General features: G+C 46.2%; 2 protein-coding genes and 1 long non-coding RNA gene across 4 annotated transcripts in view; 1 reads left to right on the top strand and 2 right to left on the bottom strand.

Moving 5' to 3' along the window:
- LOC116942333 (uncharacterized) overlaps positions 1 to 13,365 on the bottom strand; it is a 51,932-nt gene extending 38,567 nt beyond the window's left edge. The window contains exons 1-2 of the mRNA XM_032954103.2: positions 12,554 to 13,365; positions 12,266 to 12,344 (exon numbers count right to left, since the gene is read on the bottom strand). The gene's annotated coding sequence lies outside the window, so the exon portion shown is untranslated. The remainder of the gene's footprint in view (positions 1 to 12,265; positions 12,345 to 12,553) is intronic.
- LOC142924581 (uncharacterized) lies at positions 178 to 12,235 on the top strand. The gene is made up of 2 exons (XR_012941695.1): positions 178 to 289; positions 7,865 to 12,235. It is a non-coding gene; the product is annotated as an uncharacterized LOC142924581 (long non-coding RNA).
- A 10,207-nt stretch (positions 13,366 to 23,572) lies between the features above and the next one.
- LOC116942335 (monoglyceride lipase-like) overlaps positions 23,573 to 27,860 on the bottom strand; it is a 29,683-nt gene continuing 25,395 nt past the window's right edge. For both annotated transcript variants that reach the window (XM_076067080.1, XM_032954106.2), the window contains one exon: positions 23,573 to 27,860. In XM_076067080.1, the coding sequence (XP_075923195.1) occupies positions 27,756 to 27,860 (105 nt within the window). In that variant the 3' untranslated portion in view covers positions 23,573 to 27,755.

Raw genomic sequence — 27,860 nt, 5'->3', positions numbered from 1 at the left:
CCCCCCTCCCTCACACACACTTTGCCAGCCTGCACACTCACGCCGCACACACAAGCCTGCCTTTGTCCAGCTCTGACCAGCTGTGCCCAGAGACACCCGCTCTGCAATGTAAGCCTTTGCAAGCTGCCACCACTAACCCCCCCCCACCACCTCCACCACCACCACCCCCCACTCCTTCCCTGTCACGGCAAGAGCTGTCGGTCCTCATTATAATGCGGCACGCGTCAGCGAAACCGCCCCGTGGGATTCGCTTGAGGCCCCCTCGCAGCAGCGGCCACAGCGTTGCACGGTGAGTTGTGGGTTCGCGTCGGGAGCGCTTCATGCTGGACCTAAACTAAACCTAAACTATAGACTATTTTTTAAATTTTATTTTATCAGGTCAGGCCCACTGAGCTATGTGTAGCTCTTTTGCAGAAGTGACTTGGCCACAAAGGACAGCTCAACGAAGTTGACTTATCGTGTGAAAATTGACAGCAGACAAATATTCTTGAACGCACGTTGATTATGAATGTGGAGGGGGGGGGGGGGGAAACCCGCAGGACCCGGAGAAAAAAATCCACGCCACCACCGGGACAGAGAGACGTGCAAACTCCAAATATACAGCAGCAGCAGGCGTCAGGGTCGGGACAGAGAGACGTGCAAACTCCAAATATACAGCAGCAGCAGGCGTCAGGGTCGGGATCGAACCCACGACCTCCTGCATACGAGGTGAGGAAGTTAACATCTCGCCATCGTTCGGGCCGTGACGTGGCCCCGCGGTGTAGAGCCTTCTCGCAGAGGTTCACGGCTCGAATCGAGCGGCCGCCCCGATTAATACAGCGGGCGTTTTTTAACGCTGAAAATACCTCGCCGTCCGCTTGACAGTGGACGTCATAGATCCCGTGACCTCATTCGCAAGAGTATGCCACTGCGCGCCGGCGTCGTTGCTCCGCATTTATTTAAAAACATATTTAAAAGACCCTCAAATTGCTTAATTGGAATATACTGTACGTAGCAATGATCATCCCCGACTGCAAAACAACTTGGCAGGACCCTTAGGACCCTCCTAAAAAAAAGAGTCGTGCGGTTCAGTGAGGCTTCACTGTTATGAACAAAGAACGTTATTGCTTTTCGAGACATCGCTTTGAATCTGAAGACAACATAAGTGGGCCGACCAGTAGACGTCATAATGAGGAATGATGGACAATGGACAAGTCTGGTGATGAAATATGTCTGAGAGGATGACCACCACGATGGAGTAGTGAGATCAGTTTACGTGCAGGAGTGAAATATATATTTGCCAAGGCAGTAACGTATGCATGCATGCATGTTGAACTTCTTTCGCACGGTACGTAGCCAACCGTGCTAATCGGAGGTGCGGGGAATGGTGTGTGGAGGCCTTCATCCAGCAGTGGATAGGCCATGGCTGATAAGGAAAAGGATTACATTTATTGCAGGTCTCGTACACATGTCACGGAGGTCGTTCTACAGCCTAATGGGCAGCTCAGTCACCACAGAGCTGCCCACTTGACAACGATTACATTTCCACAGCCGCTCAGCAATTTCCAAAGCGTGCAGTCGTCCGTTAAACGGACATTAAATACATAGCGGTGATATCATTCACGAGTGTCAAAGGGGGGGGGGGAGGGAGAGAGAAAAAAACATCCTGAAAATGTAAAAAAAATGGAGAGCGCTCGTAAATAGTGGCTCACCCAGCGTACTTGGGAGTTACTCATGCCATGCCTTGCGAATGAAACGATGAATCTCTGCGGGCTTTCACCTGCTTCAATATAGGACGTCAATCAATTAGATATCTGCGCGAGCAATTGCAGAGACCTCCTGATCCAGACACACTCCATCTCCGCGCATCAATCAGCCTCGCCCATTCACTTGTAAATTGGATTTCAAACGCGGTTCCCAACATCTGCTCACCCAACCACGCGCCCCTCACCCACACGATTCCCAGGTGCCCACTCATACCAGGAGGGAGGTGGGGGTGGAGTTGGAGGGGGATGAGCGCACCCCTGATGAAGACTCAGCCTCCTCCCCACCCATTTATAAATTCTCACAGTTAAGTTAAAAAACCATACAAAATGAGCACAATTCTGGAATAGGCGTAGCAGGTCGCAGCCTGCCCTCACACACACAAACAGATCGCGTTGTTACTCATTCTGTATAACAGCTAAACTATTTTTTAAACGTAAACTGAGTCGTGCCCGCCCTTTCATCGCGGCCACGCTAACAGGGCCGTTTCGGACGTTCGGCTCGCGCTCGGTGGAGGAGGTTGAGCGGGGGGGGGGGGGGGGGGGGGGGGCGGGATGGAGATGCAGATGAGCGGCTGAGAGGGCCGTGTGGGTCGTCGTGGTTGGACCTCACAGCTGCCTGCCGCGGTACGGCACGGCAACCCGGCGGGCAACCCCAAAAGGGCTCTCTCCGTAGCGACGGCGAAGCGATGCGAATTAAGCCGCGAAAATTGCCCGGGGGAGGGGGGTGGTGGCGGGACGAGGCACCGTTTTTCCAGCGTCACGGTACAACTTGTCGGCAATTAGGAAGAAGAGATCTTCCCTGAAACGCGCCGGGGAGTTCTCATAATCGCAGTGAGCGGTGGACCGCGAGGGATCAGGGAAACCTGGAGGGCCCTCTGAGTCATCGCTATGTTGACACAGCCAAAGTTTTCTCTATTCAACCCCAACACGGCCCCTACACTCTGCCTTTCCCTTGCTCGCGCAGTTAAAACTACAGTATTATTTTTGTTTGTATTTTATCAGATAGGGCCCACAGAGCGATGGAGCTCTTTTTCAGAAGCGACCTGGCCACAAATGATAGCTCAACGAAGTGGCCCATCATGTGGAAATTTATAGCAGCCAAATACTCTAAACGCACCTTTCTTAATGTGGAGGGAATTTGAATTGGAACTGTGAATTGTAATTAGATATGAACCATATTCTTGGTTCTTTCGGTAAAGTCACGTAGAAGGGAAACAATCTTCTTTGGTTCTTTCGGTAAAGTCACGTAGAATGAGAATAAAATTAAAAAATGATAAAATAAAATAACACAATAATATTCTCACGACGTTTCGGCCACAACACAAGTGGCCTTCATCAGGTGAAGGAACCGGACTGTCCAGAGGACAGCGTTGGAGTGAAATCAGCCAAGCCCAGGTCGCGTCAATTAAGCTGTGTGGGAGGAAACAAATGCGCCTTGACAAAGGAATTAGCATAAAAATGAGCATGATGTACGTAGGAGGTACATGATAGACCATGATGGACCAGGCGCGGGGGAGGGGAGTTTACATAATGTTGGTGTGAAGGGAAATAAGCAGCTGTGAAAGTTTGGGATATCACTACTTGAAAAAATATACTGTACCATTGAAAATTAGTTTAATGTTTGGTTTGATTTAGAACATCTTACCGAAAGAACCAAGAATATGAATCCCTGCAGTCACGAAAGCTTTAAATCAAAAATTGGATATGAACCCTTTGATGCATTAATTATTCAAAGAAAAACGCAAATAGATGTTGCTTTAATATGGTTGTAGGAGTCAGGGAAGCACCCCGTGTATGTTGAAAATGCTTCGTACACTATAGAAGTCCACCACAGTCGACATGAGAGGGTTAAAATATCTTGGAATATAACATAGCAATAGACCAATGTATGCGCACTGCCATAGCCCAAATCCCAAACTTTGATACCAACGAAGAAAAATCACGAGAAATCTCTTTCTTTGGTGGCATTGTATTTCGTATCCATCTGGGTGGGGCAGCGGGCCGAGGATGTACCTCGCAATCTGAAAGTCCAAGTTGAATTCTTGTTTGAGAATTGATTCACAGCAACATCATCCTTGAGTTCCATTTTATGAGAAGTTGGGTGTTCCTGTGAACATACTCTTCTCTGCCACATGAATGTGCAATTTCCACCGCTGTCTCAGGGAAGTAATCAGCAGATGATACAGCAGCCAGTACTTTGGCTCAGTTTAACACGAAGGCTTTCGCGACCAATATCATCCATAATAGAGGTTGTTTGGGTTAGATCGCGTAAATATATAAATGAGCCGTTAAACCCGCCACCACCCGACACAGCCAACTAGTAAGGTTTGTTATGTAAACAAAACGTGCCTATTCATTACTATTTCAGCACACCGGTGTGTTGGAGAGTAAACTCACAACATTTACAATTTCTCTCCAACACACCGGTGTGCTGAACTAGTATCGAATTGGCATGTTTTTTTACGTGACAAACCTTACTAATTAGCTGTGTTAGATTGGAGGCCGGTTTAAAGACACATCCATATTTACGGGACCTAACCCCCCAAACAAACTATATTATACCTACTAAATCACCCAGGAATATGTCCTAAACGCTCTTGACGTCATTCCACATCGACCAGCCCCCCTCATTAATATTCATGAGCAGGTGACGTCCTCCAAATGGACACCCCCCCCCATTCATAATAATTAGCGGGTGACGTCACTCCACATGGGGTGGGGGCCGAGGCGCCTCCTCCCCCCTCCTCGGCGTCAACTCACAACCCTCACTACAAAGCCAGAACCCTCACGTCACGTGATCTCTGTAACGCTGTTACATCAAAGTAAAAAGGACGTCATGATGAACAAGGGATTATAACCTTTACATGAAATAGGTCTGTGTCACCGCGCCCTTACAAACTGCACACGCATTAATGCGATGAATATCACATCGCGCTCTGCTTTTCGCTTGCAAGTTTTAGATTTACTGCAATACACCCGTCCTTGGACGGGCAAAAGGCTAGTGGATAATATTGGTCACAAAAGACTACATGTTAAAGTGTGATTGACAAGTGACTGAAATTCCAATTGTAAATTTAGCAAAACAGTGTGACCCCATGTGTCCAACAATGGCTGCTCAAGAGAGTGGCTTTTTTATTCTTCTTTGTACAGCGTGGGGTGTACGATCCCACGCCACTCTACTATGAGACTGGTGTTCGTCGCATCTCAGTCGAACCGATAATTTAATTATCGCGCTTTGGAATTCAGCCAAATGAAATGAAAAGCCAAAGAACAAGATGATGTGGGTTTTTTTTGTGTGTGTGCGCATTCATTGATGACTGGGCTGAAACCATCAACTCATTACACTTGAGAAACGGCACTAATCATGAGCAGATGTCTGGCTTTAAACCCAAGGATCTCAGCAGTGCAAGCTCAGTGCTCTGACCTCTGAGGCACGCATTTTTCATTATCAAAACCAAAACTAAACTATTAAAAAAATTTTTTAGAAGGTTAAGGAACCACTGAGCTATAGAGCTCTTTTTCAGAAGCGACCTGGCCATAAATGATAGCTCAACGAAGTGGCTTATCATGTGGACATTATTTCAGCCAAATGCTTTAAAAGCATATTTCTAAATGTGCAGGGAAAAAACCAGAGGACTCGGAGAAAATTCCACGTGACTAGGGGGAGAACATGCAAACTCATAATATCTAGGCGTCTCTGTCAGGATCGAACCCACGACTTCCTGCATACCAGGCGAGGGAGTTAACATCTCTCAACCGCAGCACCCCATGACGGTATTGAGAGGACATCCTCTCTTTCCCGGTGGCGGGAGTTGAAACAATGAAGAGGTTCCTTAACCCCCCGCCCCCTCCCATTCCATCTCCACGCCTGTGTCCATCCAGGTCCACCCAGCAATGTATAAAGGATAAACTACGGTAAGTCGACCGGCAGGCCACGTGTGGCTGGGTAAAGTGCGATGTACACCCATCATCACCTCCTAATATTCCACTGTAGACGAGAACCGGATGTTGACTTTCTGTAAACGTGACCGGTTAGCTTGGGTACTCCCACCTCTTGCAGGACATTTGGCCAGAATAAACGGGGAAGGCCAAATACGCTCTAGACGGGCTCTCCAGAGCTCCCTCTAGTGAAGCCCTTCCGCCAGCAGTGGCCTGAGCGAGTAATTGCAGGGCTGCATCTTTACCTTTTCTCTTCACCTAAAGAACTGAGAACTCGGGCGCAGCATTCACTACAATGTCAAAGAAAACACGACAATGTTAACGGCAATATAGTGAATTATTAACACTGTCCAAGTGGGAGTCATATAAATGCCAAACACTGACCAGCGAACAACCATCCTCCCAGCATTAATCTAAGAAAAACCGGAACGAACAACAAATGTCTTTCTTTTCTTCCCACTCCGTCCGCAGCTCCGACTTAGTTCCCACGTTCTCTCACGGGAGCGTAGGGGGCCTGGGTTAGGGTGAGGGTTATGGGACGGGAGTGGGTGGCTCCTCGGTTTGGTCTGCGGGGAATTTGTCCGGTGCAGCAGAGCCTCCAGATGTGCGGAGTCTTAAGCATTCATTCATTCGTCCATTGAACAGCTTATAACTTAATGGGATAGCATTCCCCATTGAGATAGGTACGCGTGCAGCTCTGTTGTGAATCCACCGCTGGATGAGTGCCTCCGCGCACTCTGCTGGGTCGTGGGAGTTATTTGATCAAACGTCACTGCTCTGGTCAGTGCCGGTTGGTAATGGCGGGGGCATAGATGGAGCTTGGAACAAGACAGCATGGATATTCTTAGGTTCTTTCGGTAAAGTCACGTAGATAGTAAAATAATAATAAAGTGAATAAAAATAATACAACTTGTATTATTTTATTTTTATTCTTTTTATTATTATTATAATATCTACGTGATTTCACCGAAAGAACCAAAGAATATGAATTCCTGCAGTCACGAAAGTTTTAAGTTGAAATGTAAGACAGTATGGAATTGTGCTGCACTCTCCTCTGTTGACAACACAGCCCGGCAGTAGCCCACACCATCCAAACACGATCGAGGCTTAAATCTGCTCAGCTTCTGTGATCTGATGAGATCAGGTGCATTCTGGATGGTCACAGGTTATGATCAAATCACCAGGATTGCCTTGAACAACCGTACATGCTGTATATATGCTTTCCTGATGATCACTAAGAAGATGAAACCAGTTTAACATGGCTCTTAGACCAACCTTACGGGCCATATAAATGTGCGGTCATGATCACAGCTGTAAAACTCATTTTGACTGAGGGTAGGCAGGAGAAACAGGTGAGGTTACAAAATAGAAGATGTTGGTGAACACGACTGGACAGCAATAACTAAGGAAAGGCCGGAATGGAGAGAAACACCTTGATATGTAAAGGACTCCAAAGTTTGGATATTGTTGGTAGCGACGGCTCACCGCCTGTCTGACTTCCAGCTTGTCTGAGGTTCCTCAGGCATTGTGAGATGTCATTTTCATGAACGATGATGCTTGTGAAAAATAAACATTATGATTAACATGAGGGAGGCTTTTGTCGAGCAAGTCACAGGCTGATAACAGCAGCATTGAAATGAAATATTTGTTTTATTATCGTTCCATTCAAACATATACAGTATTTCCACACTCTGGATCGTTGTGGAAATAAGATGATATAATGTGTATTTAAAAAAAAAACATCCAGTCTACGGTTAATATTAAATCATTTAATTAAATTCCAGCAAGTCTTGAAGCAGAGCGAACGCGCAGGTGCGACCAGGCTGCCTGCCAACCGGCCAAATCGCTTTCATTATCTACGAAAACAAAGCACGACGAGGTGGAAACAAAAATAAACCCTTTCAAGAGGGCCTCCCGGTTGCTCCAAGTGCCGCCCCGCAAATCATCGAGCGACGTGGAGAGCCAGGACCCCACGTTGTTTACAAATGAACTGAAACACTAACAGTGCGTAAATCCTGTCCATTTGCCCAAATATGTTTTATTGTTGGGTTTTTTTCTCCCCCTTTCTCTCTCTCTCTTTGGGTTTCCCATCTGCTCTGCATGCTTGAACGACGCATAACTTTTCTCTACTTAATTTTTTTCCCCCTTTGCGTCGTTTCACATATCCCCCCCCCCCATAGACTCTACACAGCAGCGGTTCCAGACCCCTCGCTTGCACCATCCTGGGGGCCAGGCCACGGAAGCCTTTCGGGGTGCGGAGGGTGGGTGCAGAGCCGCGGCACGGATACCGTGCAGGAGAACATTTCGAATTTGCGCGGTGGACACGTCAGCGCCGTGTTGCGGCGACAACACTTTCCGAGGCGGTCCTACAACGTGAAAAACAGGCGCTTGACCAGCACCGCGTCGACCCGTGGCGTAAGACATGCGCTCGCTACGTTTACTGTGGCGTTAGTAACTTGGGTGGGTGGGTGGGGGGGGGTGACCATTGGTCTTGATTGAAGGGGCCATCATTCCAAAACGGTTGAGAACCACTGCACTAAACAATTCCCATCAGCGTTTTGCTCGGGATGCTTTTTTTATTAATATATACAATCTCTCTCTCTGTGCACTCATTTTTATTGCCTGTACGGAAGTCAAATGCGATGCTCCCAGGCGGGCCTGCTCGGGAGGTAATTCTCAGCGCGACGTGTCCTCGATTCCAGGGCCCTCCTCCCACGCCAAAGCCTGCGGGGTCTCTGTAGAGAACACCCGGCCACTGTGAACTCGGGGGCACACTCTCTCTCGTGATTGAGATCGCTGGAACGGGAACTCGGTTATTTTTACGTGGAGTTCGCTAATTACGAGATGTGTGTATTGTACAGGGCGTGGCAGGGTGCGCGCCTGTAATCAGGAGGCAGGGTTTGCTGGATCGTCTAGATATGGCAATCCAGCAAAAAGCTGTCCCTATGAGCTGTCTCTATGCAGGTCTTTAAATATTATCCGCTCGTTATGAATGTGTTTTCTGAATATTGGCAGGGTCCAAAATTTCCCCAGTAAAAAATGACACCGCTAATTACTCAATTGAGATTACGCACAGCAAATCATCCTCCCCCCCCCTCACCACTGCTGACAGACCGTTTGCAGGCCAGGTGCGGAGTCACCTTGTGGCCACAGAGCCAGTTGCCACTGGGGGTGCCCTTTCTATTGTGTTGAGACGAGAGATGGGACACTACATCACACAGACCAGTCATTGTCATTATTTTCCTCCACATACTGCAGTTTTGTCAAGTTAACCTAACGTGCAAAACACGCCCCTCCCTCCTGAGGTGTCTTGAACATTGGCAAAACTTAATGCGCAAAACACCGCATTCACAATCCATAATGGAGTTTATTTTAGGTTAGATCGCATAAATATATGTGTTGTTAAACCAGCCACCACCCGACACAGCCAACTAGTAAGGGTTGTCACGTAAACAGAACGTGCCAATTTGTCACTAGTACAGCACTAACCGGTGTGTTGGAGAGCCAAGCCACAACATTTACAATCTGAGTACGACGTTTCGCCAGTAATTACAACCAGCTTCATCAGGCGCCAGGCAGATTTGTGGAGAAGTCTAACTGTTTTGTTCCTTATATAGAGGCGTAGTAGATGCGATGACAACACTTGCGTGCTCTTCTTGCACAACGTGGGAATTACAATCACAAAGACTATTACAGTAGCATCCAGCAGTGGATTGGAGAAACAAACATATCTACGTGCACATGTAAGTTCCAGATCACGAAACATGAATGGTAAGTTTGCAGTGGCGAGAACCTATCGACGGGTCACTACTGCGTGACGCATTGTTCGGCACAGGACTTAATGTAATCTGGAATTGTCTTTGGGTCGGGAAAGTATTTCCCCCCCCCCTGGCTCGCACACCTATCCCCACTATTGGGCAGGGCAGGAGTCCTGGGTGGGGGTGGTGGGGGGGTGGGTTAGGGTTTTGGGAGTGCCTGGAAAATATTCAATTGGAAATGTGGCCCTGGTTCTGGAGTTCTTAAAGAAGGCATATTTTATCACGAGAGGTATTGCCCTGCCTAGGATCATTTACTGCAGGGGTGGGGAACGTCCGGCCCGCGGGCCGTATGAGGCCCCCGAAATCATTTGGTGTGTCCCTGCCAAGGCAACCGCAGGCGGGACTCGAAATTCAATAAATCTAGGAGCAAACCTGGCAAAGCAGTTGCGAGTAGCAGCAACATCGTCAATACCAGCTAACATCATCACACGCCTCACCAAAGAGAAGCAGTTCCAGCCCATCACATTAGGGGCGAGTTAATTAAATGTTTGACCAAATATAACAGGCTAATTTTTAAGTTGATCATTTTGTATGGCCCGCGAATGATGTTGTAAATATACAAATGGTCCTTGGCAGAAAAAAGGTTCCCCACCCCTGATTTACTGGGTAGGTTGGGCAGGGCTGGGGCTGGACGCAACTCTGCCGCTATTGCCTAGGGCTGGCGTGGTGCCCTGCGCAGCGCGAGAAGGAACCCCGCACTCAGCACAAAGCTTCGCAAAGGGACTGCTGAGAGTGCCGCTTTGCGGGCATCTGGAGAGCGTGGGAGGACAGGGAGACGCAGGGATGCAGGAAAGGATGAGTGGCACTTTGTGGTTATGTTTTTAAAAAAAATAAGATTTGTAATAAACGTTGCGCACTGTATTAGAGAAACAGTGGCCTTTTCAACATACAGGAGAATCGGATATATAGCGTACCTTATATAAGCACAATTCTGCTATAAGCAGCACGTGCTTAGATTTCACTGCTTGCAGGAAGGCGAAGGGCAACTTCTGATACAAGCACGCTACTTTGGTTATAAGCACATCTGGCCTTGCTCCCAAGGGGTGTGGTCATGTCCAGCTTCTACTGCCCTGCGTGTCCGTTAAAGACACGGAACCACCAAGGGGCCTAAAGAGATGCTCACAAAAGTGGCTTCACCCAATGCCACGTAACACCACTTTTGGTGGGGGAAAAAACTCACAGAACGTATGTAATATAGGTGTCATCATTTCCTGTGATCTCATAATTTTGGGATCATCCCGAAACAAAATATTCAAATCATTCGAAATGGTGTGTCATATTTAGTGGACAAGTATTTGTATTGACGCTGAAGCCGAAGCAGAATCAAACAAAATTCTACGATTTCGTTGGAAATGTTTATATTCGTGCCGATAGGTACAAATACTGTACATTACTTTAGAAGGAATATTTTCTCATATTGAAAGAATGTCTTAGTTCAAAGGGCCTTACCTGACATACACTGACTTGACTGGTATAGTTCGTCTTCAAAACGTTTCATAAGTTGTGCAGGGAGATGCTCAGGTCGAACCAAATGTTAATGTATGTTTCGTAAAAGCACGCTTTGTTTTCACGAGCTTTGACTATAATACGTGTTTAATATCAGAACGTGAGCACAACAGTGAGGTCACGAACCAGAGGAGGCGATTCGGTCCATCTCGCTCGTGAGGTCAGGAAACAACAGACAAGCCGGGAAGCCACGGGGCACCGGCGCCAACGATGGCCCCAGCTCTATGGTCTGTCAGTGGGTGGCGAGGGAGGGATCGGGGGGGTTACTTGCTATGCATCATTTTAAAATCTGGTAAATTTGGACCCGTGACGGCAACACACGATGGCCTTTACTCTTGCGAGACGAAAAAAAAAGAAACACATCACGGGATCATTGACGTCCACCTTCGAAGCAAACGAGGCATACAGTGCTATGGTCAATACAACCCGCAGTATTAACCAGGGTGGCCGCTAAGGTTCTCGAACCGTGAACACGTGCAAGAGGGCTCACGTTGCCAGCACGATTCGTCTGCCCTCCCCACCTGTTGTTGCCTCCTCACTCACCTTTGAAGCCACGCCTCCTCCTCCTCTTCTTATCAAGCGCCCTCACCCCCTTTTCCCCGAACCCTAAACCCTGGGGATTTGGGCGCTGTGCCCCGTGACGCCCCCGCGTCGTGCGCGCGCCGCTTCTCTCAACACGCGCGGCGGAGTTCGGCCCCAGGGGTGCCTGGCGCGCGCCCCCGAGGAACCGAGAGGTTCCCCCCCCCACCGCAACGGGAGGGCACCGGATTGTTTAGAGCCGCGCGGTTCATAGCGCGTCCCCGTCTCAGGGGGGGGGGGGGCACGGTGTGGAACACGGGGGGGGGGCGGAACTTCAGGCTCGGCACATTCACGCACGTCAACGAAAACTCCGTTCTCTTTGGTTCTGTCGGTAAAGTCGGGTAGGTATAAAATAAAATAAATCACGACGTTTCGGGCGCAACACAATGCTTTCCCACCTGATGACGGGCGCTTGTGTTGCGCCCGAAACGTCGTCATTTATTTTATTTGATACCTACGTGATGGCTTTACCGAAAGAACCAAAGAGTATGGATTCCTGCAATCAAGACTGAAAACTCCGTTCTCTCACTGCGCTCCGTTGATCCGTTATTCGTGATGGCCAGGTCGCTTCGAGAAAAAAACATTAGCTAATAGCCCAAGTGGCCTTTATCTGATAAGATACAAAAAGAAAACTATACTTGATGTTTATTTGTATACATGTTTAAGTGATTTGCTTACCTTGCTCTTTACTTTGCACTCCTATTGTGTTTTTGCATCGGTTGTTGTTGTAACGTTCGGAGCTGCCCCGACCGGACACCTGCGAAAAAGAGCTTCATTGCTCATCGGATTCTTCCTCCAGTATAAATAGATCGTCTGATTCTGAGACACGGTGAATACAACGACATACATTCTCAAGGTCACTGCCAAGAGTGACCGAAGCAACTGCATTCGGCGAGTCCCGCAGGTAGACACTCGGCCTGGCGTTCATTGCTTCGGCGCAGTTGTGCGCATCAGACGCTCACTCACCCGTGCAGTTGCCTCGCGTCTGTCCCATCGCACGCGGGTGAAGCATCCGCAGGCGCGCACGGTCACACCATCACTGGTCACACCATCACTGGTCACACCATCACCGAGTCGGCGCGTGGCACCGCTTTCTGTGTGCTCCGCTACTCAACTCGGCGAGCGAAGAGCGAACACGCAGACCCACGCAACAATAACACTGACTAATGATTGATCTGTAATTATGCACGGAACGTTCTTATACCGAACGATATGTGAGTCTACGACTATATGACCGGGCTACTCCTGACACACCGAAGCGTTGAACCGTCCCAACGTTGCGCGCGGCCACACGCGAAGCTGCCTGCAGGGTAACTGAACCACGGGCGGGCGGCAGCTGTGAGCTGGGGGCTGTGGATCAGGCGACAGACTCCACCCCATAGACGCAGCCTCAGCAGCAGCAGCAGCACCTCCCCAAACGGCTCTTACCCCCCAACAGCACGCAGCATTCTTGTTGTGTGCGTGTTGGGGGCGGGGGGTATCCTGTGGGGAGCGGTGGTGGTATAGCGGTTAACGTGCTGCGCTACCTGGCCGCCCGAGTTCGGTCCTGGGCCTCCCCTAGGTCGACTCAGCCTCAAATGAGTACCTGATGTCGTGTGTGAATATCGTCACTGGGGAGACAAAGGCGGCCGGGCGTGGTGTTGGCCACCCCCTCGTGTGCAGTTCCGGCCTTTATAAGTGCTCGCTAATAGCACTTGCCCCAACAGTGTGTTAAGGCTATTTGGGGGATCTTTGTCTTTGGTGGGGCGGTCTTTCCTGTGGGGAGCGGTAGTGTAGCAGTTAGCGCTGCGCTACGAACCCGGCCACCCGAGTTCGATTCCCGCTCATGGCCACCAACACCGGTGACGATTATCTGAACTGGTTCTGAGCCTTTCCTAGGTCGACTCAGCCTCAAATGAGTACCTGATGCTGTGTGTAAACATCGCCACTCGGGAGACAAATGCGGGCGGACGTGGTGCTGGCCACCCACCTCCTCGTGTGCCGTGTTGACCTTCATAGGTGCTGCTCGCTAACAGCACTTGCCCCAACAGTCTGTGAAGGCTATACGAGGAATCTTTTTCTATGGTATCCATGCCTACTTGCTTCCACAAGCAAACCCCATGCTTCCCACTTACCCGTTGTAATGAGACATTCACCCTTTTTTACATTGGCAGTGGAGTCGAGAGAGAGTGGCAAAGGCTCGAAATGCTTTAACGCATTCGTCACCAACACATTTAGCTCCGTGACTTACGACGTTTTAGCGATTCCCTTCCTCAGAGCAGAGGCAGAGAGGGAATACAATTGCGTGTTTTTTTTTTGGTAGCTCTGACTCCAAATCCGATGTCTGAATTATTGGGATCAGATTTTGGTACAAATTATTTGGCGACGCTGCTACTCGCCAGTGGTGCACGGACATCAACAACATCAACAACAACTCAAAGCATTCGTCAATGAGGCAATGCCGCTTCATCGTAGCACATAGACAGTCTCCCACCGTTATTACATCTATCTGTCCGGCAACTTTATTTACGTGCTATGAAGAAGGGCCATTGTGCGAAACGTTGCCGGTCATATCTTTTTTTAGTTTAAGGCCACTGCTTTATTGACAAACGTGCCGAGATTTGACACACGTATGGCTTGTGAGCTTTGCATGGCACTTTGTTCTAATTATACAGCTGTGTTTAGAAGCTGTGGCTGAACTCAATTCGTATTGCACCTCTTTCTGTATAAATCAACATGCATATGTTAGTATACATGCATGTAGTGTCTCTTTCTGTATAAACCAACATGTTTATGTTAGTATACATGCATGTAGTGTCTCTTTCTGTATAAACCAACATGTTTATGTTAGTATACATGCATGTAGTGTCTCTTTCTGTATAAACCAACATGTTTATGTTAGTATACATGCATGTAGTGTCTCTTTCTGTATAAACCAACATGTTTATGTCAGTATACATGCATGTAGTGTCTCTTTCTGTATAAACCAACATGTTTATGTTAGTATACATGCATGTAGTGTCTCTTTCTGTATAAACCAACATGTTTATGTTAGTATACATGCATGTAGTGTCTCTTTCTGTATAAACCAACATGTTTATGTCAGTATACATGCATGTAGTGTCTCTTTCTGTATAAACCAACATGTATATGTTAGTATACATGCATGTAGTGTCTCTTTCTGTATAAATCAACATGCATATGTTAGTATACATGCATGTAGTGTATCTTTCTGTATAAACCAACATGCATATGTTAGTATACATGCATGTAGTGTCTCTTTCTGTATAAACCAACATGTTTATGTTAGTATACATGCATGTATTGTCTCTTTCTGTATAAACCAACATGCATATGTTAGTATACATGCATGTAGTGTATCTTTCTGTATAAATCAACATGCATATGTTAGTAAACATGCATGTATTGAATCTTTCTGTATAAACCAACATGTTTATGTTAGTATACATGCATGTAGTGTATCTTTCTGTATAAACCAACATGTATATGTTAGTAAACATGCATGTATTGAATCTTTCTGTATAAACCAACATGTTTATGTTAGTATACATGCATGTAGTGTCTTTTTCTGTATAAACCAACATGTTTATGTTAGTATTCATGCATGTAGTGTATCTTTCTGTATAAACCAACATGCATATGTTAGTATACATGCATGTAGTGTCTCTTTCTGTATAAACCAACATGTATATGTTAGTATACATGCATGTATTGTCTCTTTCTGTATAAACCAACATGTTTATGTTAGTATACATGCATGTAGTGTATCTTTCTGTATAAACCAACATGCATATGTTAGTATACATGCATGTAGTGTCTCTTTCTGTATAAACCAACATGTTTATGTTAGTATACATGCATGTATTGTCTCTTTCTGTATAAACCAACATGCATATGTTAGTATACATGCATGTAGTGTCTCTTTCTGTATAAACCAACATGTTTATGTTAGTATACATGCATGTAGTGTCTCTTTCTGTATAAACCAACATGTATATGTTAGTATACATGCATGTAGTGTCTCTTTCTGTATAAACCAACATGTATATGTTAGTATACATGCATGTATTGTCTCTTTCTGTATAAACCAACATGTTTATGTTAGTATACATGCATGTAGTGTCTCTTTCTGTATAAACCAACATGTATATGTTAGTATACATGCATGTAGTGTCTCTTTCTGTATAAACCAACATGTTTATGTTAGTATACATGCATGTAGTGTCTCTTTCTGTATAAACCAACATGTATATGTTAGTATACATGCATGTAGTGTCTCTTTCTGTATAAACCAACATGTTTATGTTAGTATACATGCATGTAGTGCCTCTTTCTCTATAAACCAACATGTATATGTTAGTATACATGCATGTAGTGTTTCTCTCTGTATAAACCAACATGTATATGTTAGTATACATGCATGTAGTGTTTCTTTCTCTATAAACCAACATGTATATGTTAGTATACATGCATGTAGTGTCTCTTTCTGTATAATCCAACATGTATATGTTAGTATGCATGCATGTAGTGTCTCTTTCTGTATAAACCCACATGTATATGTTAGTATACATGCATGTAGTGTCTCTTTCTGTATAAACCAACATGTATATGTTAGTATACATGCATGTAGTGTCTCTTTCTGTATAAACCCACATGTATATGTTAGTATACATGCATGTAGTGTCTCTTTCTGTATAAACCAACATGTATATGTTAGTATACATGCATGTAGTGTCTCTTTCTGTATTAACCAACATGTTTAGTGGATATAACTGCTGCTTGAAGTACATTTAGAATTCCGAACCAAAATAATGATTCACAAAATAACCGTGATTAAAACATCACGGTTAATTATTCTTAGTTTTTTACTGCAGTCACGAAAGCTTTAAATCAAAATCACGGTTAAATGTTTAAAACATCACGGGTTATTTGGTCACTACATATACACCATTGCGCCTGCTTTTTGTTTAAAACTATATCTGTGCGCGTCATTGTTTCACCCCGAGGACTAGAGACAAGTGTGGTTTGATGCCGTGGTGTAACGCACACTCAGCAACCCCAGAGATCTCCGGCTCAGTCTCCCCACGCTGAAGTGGAGACAGCGAGAGGAAGTTTCCCAAATCCCAGCGCTGTCTCTGTCCACCCAGCCGTGTGCATGGGTCAATGGCCGCAGTCGATCGGCAGGTTGGATCTAGTGAACCAAGGCGGTTCAACGGCTGTTATAGCCATAGCTGCGAATCAAACTCTCAGGCTGTGTGGAGCGCGAACTATTGCGCCACCGTGCCACCCCGCTTATCGCGAAAGCAAATTCTGTAATGTTGTACAACGTGGTCCAGATGTCCTGTGACCCCCACCCCTCCCATTTAATTTTCTACAAATTAAATGACAGTAAGGTTTATTTATAACAGAAATGAATAAGCAAAAGGGAATACATCTTAGGATTTAATTAATTGTGGGTCACAAGAGATCTGGACCAGCCTGTAAAATATTCCGTATTGATTGAAATGAAGAATAATGAAGTGGAGTCGAGTTAAATGAGCACTGGAGTGGTGCTCACATTTATTGGTTGTTCCTGAGTCAGAGGTGAACATTCCATATTCCCATGGCAAGGGCCATCCTCTCCAGAGGACAATCACTGTTGATTTTCCACGTTTTATGAACTCAACATGAGTGATGGCTTCACGTAACCCCATAACTTGCAGCCATCCACACGTGGTCCAAGCCCTATAGCCACATTGAAACGCGAATGGTAAAGTATACGAAAGAGTACTCTGTTCGTTGTTTCTCATCCGCATGACAAGGCAGGCAATATGCACCGGTTTTCCAAAGGTACCCCGCAATGCTCGCCATCACCGAGTTATTTACCCACTTTCGTCCTGGTCCATCTTCAATAAGTATCCCAGATGCACACACACACTCCAGAAAACATTTTCCTTTGCTCGGCGAACTCGTACGGCGATGTCTCTGCTGCCCGCGGTAAAACACATTCATGCGGAGGGAGCTGGTAGGAACGTTGGGTTGCTCGGTCAATGGCCAGGGTCAACGGCGGCACCACGTGGTGCATTCCGCAAATATGCCCGACTGTGAGGGCGGGCACAAGCCGGCGTGAGTAGGTAAAACGTTGAGTTTAATAAGGGCACCACGGGGTGACCAACCCCTCCCCACCCAGCCCCTCCCCTCCCACCCCCCACCCAGCCCCATCCTCCCCACCCAGCCCCTCCCCACCCTCCCCACCCAGCCCCTCCCACGCAGACCCACCCAGCCCCTCCCCACCCAGCCCCTCCCTCCCCACCCAGCCCCTCCCCTCCCCACCCCCCCCTCTCCACCCAGCCCCACCCCTCCCAATTTTGGATGCACGACGGACGGTCGGACACAATAATCCCCTGTGGGCTGGTGTAACCAGGAGGTTCCTACCAGTACAAGTGGTGTTTTTATCTAGAACTCACATTTGCCGCCCTCTTTGCTGCGTTCTGCAATAATTTCCTCCGGGTTATTTTCCTCGCTCGCTATGGTGACCACTGTGCAACAAATGACAATGCATGTTCTAACGAAAGGGTGAAAAGTCTGCAAATAAGCACGAGACGCAGACTCGGAAAGAGACCCAAGGTCACAAGCGAGAGATTTATTTTGATTTAAAGCTTTCGTGACTGCAGGGATTTATAATATTCTTGGTTCTTTCGGTAAAATCACGTAGAAGGGAAACAATAAAATAATAAAAATATAAAACAATACAATTCTCACGACGTTTCGACTGCAACACAAGCAACCATCATCAGGTGTGAAAAACCACAACAAGAAAATTTGAAATTTGAAATTTTCTTGTTGTGGTTTTCACACCTGATGATGATGGCTTGTGTTGCAGTCGAAACGTCGTGAGAATTTCAAATTTTCTTGTTGTGGTTTTCACACCTGATGATAGTTGCTTGTGTTGCAGTCGAAATGTCGTGAGAATTGTATTGTTTTAAATTTGTATTATTTAATTGTTTCCCTTCTACGTAACTTTACCGAAAGAACCAAGAATATGAGAGATATCTTGTTGACGTGTTGACGAAGTGGACTTGCATAGGACACATCGCTAGAAGGGAATGATGACGGATGGAGAATACGAGCGACGGGATGGAAGACCGCGTGCAGATGGAGTGGAGAGATGAGCTCGCGTGAACGAGCAAGACGCATTGTGGACACACGAGCGATGGGGGCGTCATGGGAAGACCGTTGTCGAGCAGGGAGTAGTGGTCAGGGCTGACGATGATGCCATTTAAGGAGATCGTCCGTAAATGACGTCACGCACCTAGGGGAAGGGGGGGGTCAGTTATTTGTGACGATGTGTGACGAGGGGGGGGGGTGAGAAATATGACGTCACATCAAAATGCGCAACTTTAAATAAATATAGACAACACGTTCTATTTAATAAAATACACTTTTTAAGATATGTTTTCTCCTAGTTTAACGCGATTTGAAGCACGTTTTATTTTCAAAATGGAAATATGGTTTGGGGGGGGGGCAGAGCCCAAAATCGCGTGACGTCATTTATGGACGGCCCCTTTAGTATAGCACTACGATATAAATATATATTTCCATGCATTTATAATACACAATGTTCCAGGATTTCATTTCTAATGAGACATTTTTTTTCTGAGCTCAGCCTTGGACAGCTCCAGTTGCAATTAAGCTCTGGTATGGTAATTGGTGCTCATGAAGAAGAAAAAACGTCAACCACACTCTGGATATCAGGCCAGAAAAATATTACAGCAATGGGCACACAAGTTAGCTAATAACGCTGGGCCAGTGACCGGTGAAATTGTGTCCAAGGGCGTGAACAAAATATACACATGAAGCACAAGCAGCCCTCTCTACCTCCGAGCCTTACACACACCTCTTCCCAATAACAACACAGACAAAGATCCCCCGTATAGCCTTCACGGACTGTTGGGGCAAGTGTTGTTAGCGAGCACCTAATGAAGGCCGGCACGGTACACGAGGGGGTGGGTGGTCAGCACCACGCCTTTGCCTCCCTCGCGGCGATGTTTCCACACTGCACCAGGTACTCGTGTGAGGCTGAGTCGACCTGGGGGATACCCAGGACCGGTTAAGATAATAGTCACTGGTGTTGGCCGTGAGCGGCAATCGAACTCGGGTCGCCGGGTTCGTATCCGCAGCGTGCTAACCGCTGAGCCACCACTCCCCTCTTCCAAATGGGCAGTCATTCACACCGAGGCGAGCCCGTGTTTGCACAACGAAGGCATGCACACGCGTTAATGGGAATAATAAAGCGTCACCCCTGCGGAGAGGAGGCGTGTGGAGCCACCATAGAGATGTCGGCACGTTTGAGGATTAAGAGGCTGGGAAATTGGGAGGTCTTGCAGATTAGTATCATTATGCAAATTACTTGTTTCATTAAGTTTGTAGACGTACAGCCCTTTGTCTGGATGAGGGTCTGCCCATCCCGTGGCCATACTTCACCACAGTAGTCAGTGCGGGTTGGTGAATGACGTGAGAGCATAATACATCGGGGGACCTCCTTTGCCAGTACCAAAATATGAGAATAGGTTTTCCCCTTTTTTTCTAGCAACAAAACAGGTGTTAGGATGTTAAAACACCAATCTGAAACCTTTTACAAGGAATCATGTCTGCATTAACCACATTGCTTCTGGTCAGAATGCAAACAAAAAACGCACTCTTATACTATATGCATTGTCTTTGAAGCATAATGCAATATAATTATGAATGTGCTTGTTTTCCCAGGAAAACCTAATCGAGTCTCATGGCTCGTTCTTTTTAAATATTCACAATTGGCGAGGCTGGGGCGGTGATTGCCAGTATCTGCACCAAGAGACCGGCACACAGTGACGTCCCCTTGCGAATGACTTGGCCGGATCTTAGTGAGTAACGGACCAGGAGCGGCTGTTGAATTCTGACCGTGCAACTGCTCCAATGGGGCGGCCAAAAACGTGACCGCAATGCCCCCCTCTCAACGCCCCGAATGCCGTCTGCAGCGATGGCTTTTGCTCCACTGCCCTCTGCTGACGATTTACAGCCCACGGCAGCTCGCAGCGCCACGGGCTGGGCACGGCGGTCACCCAGGCCGGGCACCACGGGCCAGGGGTCGTCAACCTTGCGGCCCAGGAGTCGCATGCGGCGCTTTGAGGACCGCTGCTTCGTGACCTTTGCTATTTTGGTTGCTGACCTCTCCACTATCCAGTCACTGTCCAGGCACTATCCAGACACTAACCTGCTCAGCTTCCAAAATATGACGTGAACGGTTGCATTTCGGGTTGACAGCAACAGCGCATACTGCATATTTATTTATAATGCTGCGTTATATAATTGCTCCGGTTTTCCTCCCATATATGAACGTTAATTAATTGGCTGATAACACCACAATATACAGAGGATCGCAGAGCTTGGGCAATTGCTGGTGCTGGCTCACCGCGAAGTTTCTTTTCCCGCTTGTCTGTGGCTCCTGGTGCCTCTTGAGTCTCTCACTTTGGTATTCGAGAGTGAGCGAATGCTGCGTGCGTTACAAGTTGAAATCATTAATTGTGCAGGTTAGGGAAGCAGTTGCTCTGCAAACAAAAAAATATTAGCTGTCATTTGCAGACTCTTCTCATTAACCTATACTCGGAGCACTGCAGGTTATTCGAATCTTTTTCAATGTACTACCGTAACATGCATTGTGTTTTTTTTAAAGGTACAGCGAGGGGAAAAAAGTATTTGATCCCCTGCTGATTTTGTACGTTTGCCCACTGACAAAGAAATGATCAGTCTATAATTTTAATGGTAGGTTTATTTGAAAAGTGAGAGACAGAATAACAACCACAAAATCCAGAAAAACGCATGTCAAAAATGTTATAAATTGATTTGCATTTTAATGAGGGAAATAAGTATTTGACCCCCTCTCAATCGGAAAGATTTCTGACTCCCAGGTGTCTTTTGTACAGGTAATGAGCTGAGATTAGGAGCACACTCTTAAAGGGAGTGCTCCTAATCTCAGCTTGTTACCTGTATAAAAGACACCTGTCCACAGAAGCAATCAATCAGATTCCAAACTCTCCACCATGGCCAAGACCAAAGAGCTCTCCAAGGATGTCAGGGACAAGATTGTAGACCTACACAAGGCTGGAATGGGCTACAATACCATTGCCAAGCAGCTTGGTGAGAAGGTGACAACAGTTGGTGCGATTATTCGCAAATGGAAGAAACACAAAAGAACTGTCAATCTCCCTCGGCCTGGGGCTCCATGCAAGATCTCACCTCGTGGAGTTGCAATGATCATGAGAACGGTGAGGAATCAGCCCAGAACTACACGGGAGGATCTTGTCAATGATCTCAAGGCAGCTGGGACCATAGTGACCAAGAAAACAATTTGTAACACACTACGCCGTGAAGGACTGAAATCCTGCAGCGCCCGCAAGGTCCCCCTACTCAAGAAAGCACATATACATGCCCGTCTGAAGTTTGCCAATGAACATCTGAATGATTCAGTGGACAACTGGGTGAAAGTGTTGTGGTCAGATGAGACCAAAATGGAGCTCTTTGGCATCAACTCAACTCGCGTGTTTGGAGGAGGAGTAATGCTGCCTATGACCCCAAGAACACCATCCCCACTGTCAAACATGGAGGTGGAAACATTATGCTTTGGGGGTGTTTTTCTGCTAAGGGGACAGGACAACTTCACCGCATCAAAGGGACAATGGACAGCGCCATGTACCGTCAAATTTTGGGTGAGAACCTCCTTCCCTCAGCCAGGGCATTGAAAATGGGTCGTGGACGGGTATTCCAGCATGACAATGACCCAAAACACACGGCCAAGGCAACAGAGGAGTGGCTCAAGAAGAAGCACGTTAAGGTCCTGGAGTGGCCTAGCCAGTCTCCAGACCTTAATCCCATAGAAAATCTGTGGAGGGAGCTGAAGGTTCGAGTTGCCAAACGTCAGCCTCGAAACCTTAATGACTTGAAGAAGATCTGCAAAGAGGAGTGGGACAAAATCCCTCCTGAGATGTGTGCAAACCTGGTGGCCAACTACAAGAAACGTCTGACCTCTGTGATTGCCAACAAGGGTTTTGCCACCAAGTACTAAGTCATGTTTTGCAGAGGGGTCAAATACTTATTTCCCTCATTAAAATGCAAATAAATTTATAACATTTTTGACATGTGTTTTTCTGGATTTTGTTGTTGTTATTCTGTCTCTCACTGTTCAAATAAACCTACCATTAAAATCATGGGCTGATCATTTCTTCGTCAGTGGTACAAACGTACAAAATCATAAGGAGATCAAATACTTTTTTCCCTCACTGTATATATTCTCTAGAATTTAAATAATATCTTTTGGCAAAGAATGGGTTAGTGCAATTTTAAATGGTGCGTGCAATTATGCAGTACCCGTTCGACATTCGATTAAATTTGTGGCATATATTAAATAACGTATACATCATATTATTGGTTCTTTCGGTAAAGTCACGTATAAGGGAAACAATAAAATAATAAAAATATAAAACAATAAAATGATCACAATTTTTGGTTTCCTTATACGTGACTTTACCGAAAGAACCAATAATATGAATCCCTGCAGTCACGAAAGCTTTAAATCAAAATGTAACGTATAAATCGTGCATGTATTGGCAAGATAGAGTAATTTAGAAGTTTGACAATCTATAGGACACTTCAAATCAAGAATAACTCAACATCTTTCATGATCAGATATAAGTAAATGTGTATGCTGCATTGACATTTCTATTTTCCATTGCTTGTACCAATTGAATCGTCAATACATAATATAAACTGCTATACGTACTGCATCTATGTTAAATTCTGGTCAGATATTGCATGGGATGCCCAGTCAGTGGGGGGAGAGAGGATGGGACTGCGGTGAGCCAAGCAGGCCACTCCAATCCCGGGTACATTTTCAGGAAAACGGGCAGTAGAAATGGGCCTAAATGACTACCGCCAGCATTACATATACAATGAAGCAACCAAGAAACCAACAACTGTCATCATGTTTTATTAGTTTTACCAATAACACGGCCGAAAGCGTGTTCTTTTAAGGCTTCCGTTTCCCACACACACCCCGTGTTGCTACCAAGACGGCATCCAGGTTTGTAGACAGGGGGTGACTGTTGCCACAGGAGCCCAGCCAGCAGGCAGCCAGGAAACTAGGCAGCAGAGATTATTATTATTATTTTCTAAGAGCGATGTGATGTGTGCTTTGAGAGGTTGCAATGCAGGGGTGGAAATGCTACACAGGCAACAAACCAAAGCAATCGACTTGAACGCCCGATCACTGCGATGTGACACCAACGCCAACAGAACAAAAAAACCCTTCGATATTGGATGATCATTAAGCAAAGGGCCCACACGAGACCACTGGCCGTGTGTAGGCAACACGAGTCCATCGAGTTATCTTTACGATAACTTCAGCGTCCTAACTTGAATCACATCAGTGGTTAAAACAAGTGTGCAGCTAAAAACTTGACTACAAATCCTGAATCACGGTACAGTATTTACAAAAAGTTCACACATCTGGTTAACATACCTGGTTTATTATTCACATTAAATTCGGTTAAAGGTGCTAAATCTCCTGCATGGCCAACGTCTCTCTGTGTAGCTCCTTTTAAAAAGATAAAAACAGACAACGGCTCTCAATGACGTTGGTAAAACCAAAACATCTAGGTGATTTGAGACATTGTATCTGGGGGGTACACGTTGTGAGGGGTGGATGTTGTGTGGAGCACGCATTGTCACGTTCGCGAATGTGATCATTAGTCAGGCCACATAGCAGTCTTGAAACAGAAAATAACCTTGTTTGCCAGCCAAAAGGTTCGGTATCTCCAGTGCCTGATATAATCAGTCATAAAAATCAGGATTTGCGGTTTTTGCATGACACTGAATCTAAATTTCCAACTATAAAACTCTCCCTGATTAAGGCTCATCAGCACAGCCTAATCTTCAATGATATCTTGTTGCTAACATCAATGTCGGTGGTTGCGAAGGAATTACCGAAACATCGTCTCGTATCGCGCACTCGCCGTAAAATAACAACACAACACCGATGGGGCATCACTCGATTCACAAACCCTGCGTCTACGTCCCCTCGACCTTAAGCTCTTCAAAACGGGGATCCGCACGTGCGCCTCTGGCCAAGCTCTCTGAAATGCGGCGGGTTCCTTAGGCTGTCCGACCCATTTCCTTCCTTCCCTCTGCTGGTGCTGAGCCGACCGATGATGATGATGACCGCTGATCATTTACGTTGCTTCACTGCAACGTCGCCGACGAATTCGGGAACGTAATTTGATGGGGCAATGCGTCGATTCACCGCCACGTTGTTTGTGAAAATGTTTAACGAATGAACGCGCAGCAGTTTTGGCGGTGTACGTGACGGACGCACTACGGCCCCCTTGGAGGGCGATGAATCCTCGGTGTCTACGACATCGCCATGCCGTAGTAACTCGACTCCCTCTTCGCCCCACACCAGGCCCCCAGCTGTGGCGAGCTACTCTTTTGCTCACTTGTATTACTTGTTTAAACGTGTTACACTTAAGTTTTTTCTGAGTCACATTGGCAGCGGTGGAGCAGCTTAGCTACAAGCCGAAGGGAAGATACAAGGGGGCATAGGAGGCGATATGCACCCCATTCCTTGAGAAACCCCAGTTACCCCACGCAACATGAAGCACCTGCACGGAATGAGGAAATAAAATGATTGGTGAGCCGAGGGCTAGAGAGGAGGACCGGGCCGTAGATACCAGACGAATCTATTCTCAGTTGACTTCCTCCCAGAAAGGAAAAAGGAAGAACCGGACATCTTGCCAGTTATTTTTACTCTCCTTATTCTTTATTTGGTTATCCCCCACCGCGTCCTCTCTCTCTCTCCCTCCTCGAATCCTCTCTCCCGACCTTTGACCCGACTGTTTGTAGGGAAGAGAAACCCTTAAGGGGAGAATCATCCAGAGGGCACATCTTCCATCCACACGTTCACCCACTGTTGTGTTTGTGTTGCGGGTTCAATAAAAACATTATGAAAGTTTTTTTTGATTGCCAAAGACCCAACCCACAAGATCCCTGGGTTTGATCTTCCACGAAGCTCATGGTCCACCCGAAATCGCGTCCACGGCACAAACCATGGGCGACTGTGGTCATCCAGAAAGGACCGTGCAATGTATAACGACGCAATGGCCCGATCCATAAATACGAAGGAGACATCACGGCGATGATGATACACTCCGCTGCTCCTGACTTGGTTATCTGCCTTGACCACCTGAACGTTAAATTGTAATTGTTGTTGCTCTGCATCTACGTCAGCCATACGAAAGAAAAATAGTAAAATACACATTTTTAAAACATCTTTCTTTAGAGTCTTGTTATCTTTTCTGATACTGATTTAATATATTTTTCTGCGAATGTCGACCAAAAATTGACCCCCAGGAACGTATCCTAAATGTATATAATTAAGTCAAGGTTAAATAGGTTTTGATACATGTTGTTTCGCCTCATGTCGCGTTTTCCAGGGATGACACCCCAACGTAAATAGAGAACTTCAACGTATTTGAAATGTCTTGCTTATTAAATGCAAAGATGGCGTGTCCCAACTTTGCCATGAGTAACGGGTGAACGGAGATTAATGGAGCTCATCAGTGACTGTGCATCGCCAATTACTGAGAAAGTACATCACAAACGGAACTTCAAAGCGACCGAATCGACATATAACACCAATATACTGTGCCATTTAGCTCTACAAAAAATATTAAATCTCGTAGTTGCTGTAAATTTAAACTCTTTAACTTTCAGATAGTGTTGCGTTCCTATTGAGTCGTGACATAATGCTGCTGTATCATGGATAAAACCCTAAATTGCTTCACCAACAGCAGTAACCTCAATGTGCAACATTGAGGTTACTGCTGTTGGTGAATGTGCAACATTGAGGTTACTTACACAGATCTCGTTTTGAATAAAATGCAGAGACCAAAGTTACATGAATTAAAATGCAATGGAAATTGTGAATTACAAAATATGATTGTTAATAAAGTTAATTGATTAACCAACTACACACACCCAGGTCAAAAAAAGCAGTGCCTTTCTATCCTGGTAAACTAAGTGAGTATTATTAGCAAGCATTCGATTAAAGCCACGCAAAACCATCACTGGGAGATTGAGAGTGATCATGAGGCGCAGCTGCTCTTTGTGTACCGCAGGTGGTGATGCCAAGATCTGGAAAAGTGGCGCAAGATGCCACGCCTGTCTGTAAGAAGTAATGCACTAAACCTCTGCTCTGTACGAAATGTAGAATTGCATATTTCACAATATGGTCCTTTCCTTAATATCTCCCATTATATGAATGTTTACACGAGCACATCCAAAGTAATAGGGGCAATCTCAATAAATGTTTAATTGATGACAATGCTTTCCAAAATCCTTGTACGTGCCGTGATAATCATGAAATTTCAGAAGTTAACACACAGTTACATTTCACGAAGTATTGTCCAAGCTTTTTTTTTCTCGTGTCCGGTGACTACGTCCACTTGCACTGCTTGTACGCTGCTCGGACATGAAACTGCCAAGTGCAACACCGACAGGAGTGTGTGGCACTTGTGTGTTCATTATTTTTAATATGCTGACCAATGATACCCGAGACCCGTTACCCATTGAGTGCGAAATTTGCGCAAGGCTTTACCTACTGGGAGAAAACTCAAACAAATATTCTCTCCAAACGTGACTGTTGCCGTCAACGCCGACAATGAAAAGGGCATCAAAGGTGAAGAGGTAATCCTTGGCAATATGGGGACAGGCACTCTATTAGAAGTCATTTGACACGAGCCTAACAAAATCTGACACAACCCCTTAACCATATGACCTGATCAATGGGAAAGCATCCGATATCGTCATATCCCAAAGGCGAAGTAGGCTGGAGCCTGCAAAGTGCTTGGATAGATAGCCATCATGCAGAATAGGTTACTGGAGGCTCTGGAACTACATGGTGGCAAGCGGAAGGCATTTTACAAAAATCCATTGTTGGATCAGATCCTAACATTACTCTGAACCTTTAACTGAACTAACCAAATGCTAACCACCAGTCCTAACCCCTAACACTTTCCAGAAACGCCATCGAACTCCTGGTGCGTCGCTCCGCCCCTTCTCTCCTCTCGGCGTAGTGTTGTTCACCACACGTGTCACGCGGCTAAGCGGGCGTCCGTGCCACGATCCAAGCCTCAATCTCCTCCAAGACGGTGCCGGCGCACTCCGGGATCTCCTTGTGCAGCGCGTGGTACGCGCCCTCGTAGAT

Source organism: Petromyzon marinus, chromosome 14 (genome assembly GCF_048934315.1).
Source record: "Petromyzon marinus isolate PM22_M1 ecotype Great Lakes invasive population chromosome 14, UKy_Petmar_22M1.pri1.0, whole genome shotgun sequence".
NCBI classification, from domain to species: domain Eukaryota; kingdom Metazoa; phylum Chordata; class Hyperoartia; order Petromyzontiformes; family Petromyzontidae; genus Petromyzon; species Petromyzon marinus.
The sequence above is the reverse complement of the archived record's forward strand: the minus strand, read 5'-3'. Positions and strand labels throughout refer to the sequence as shown.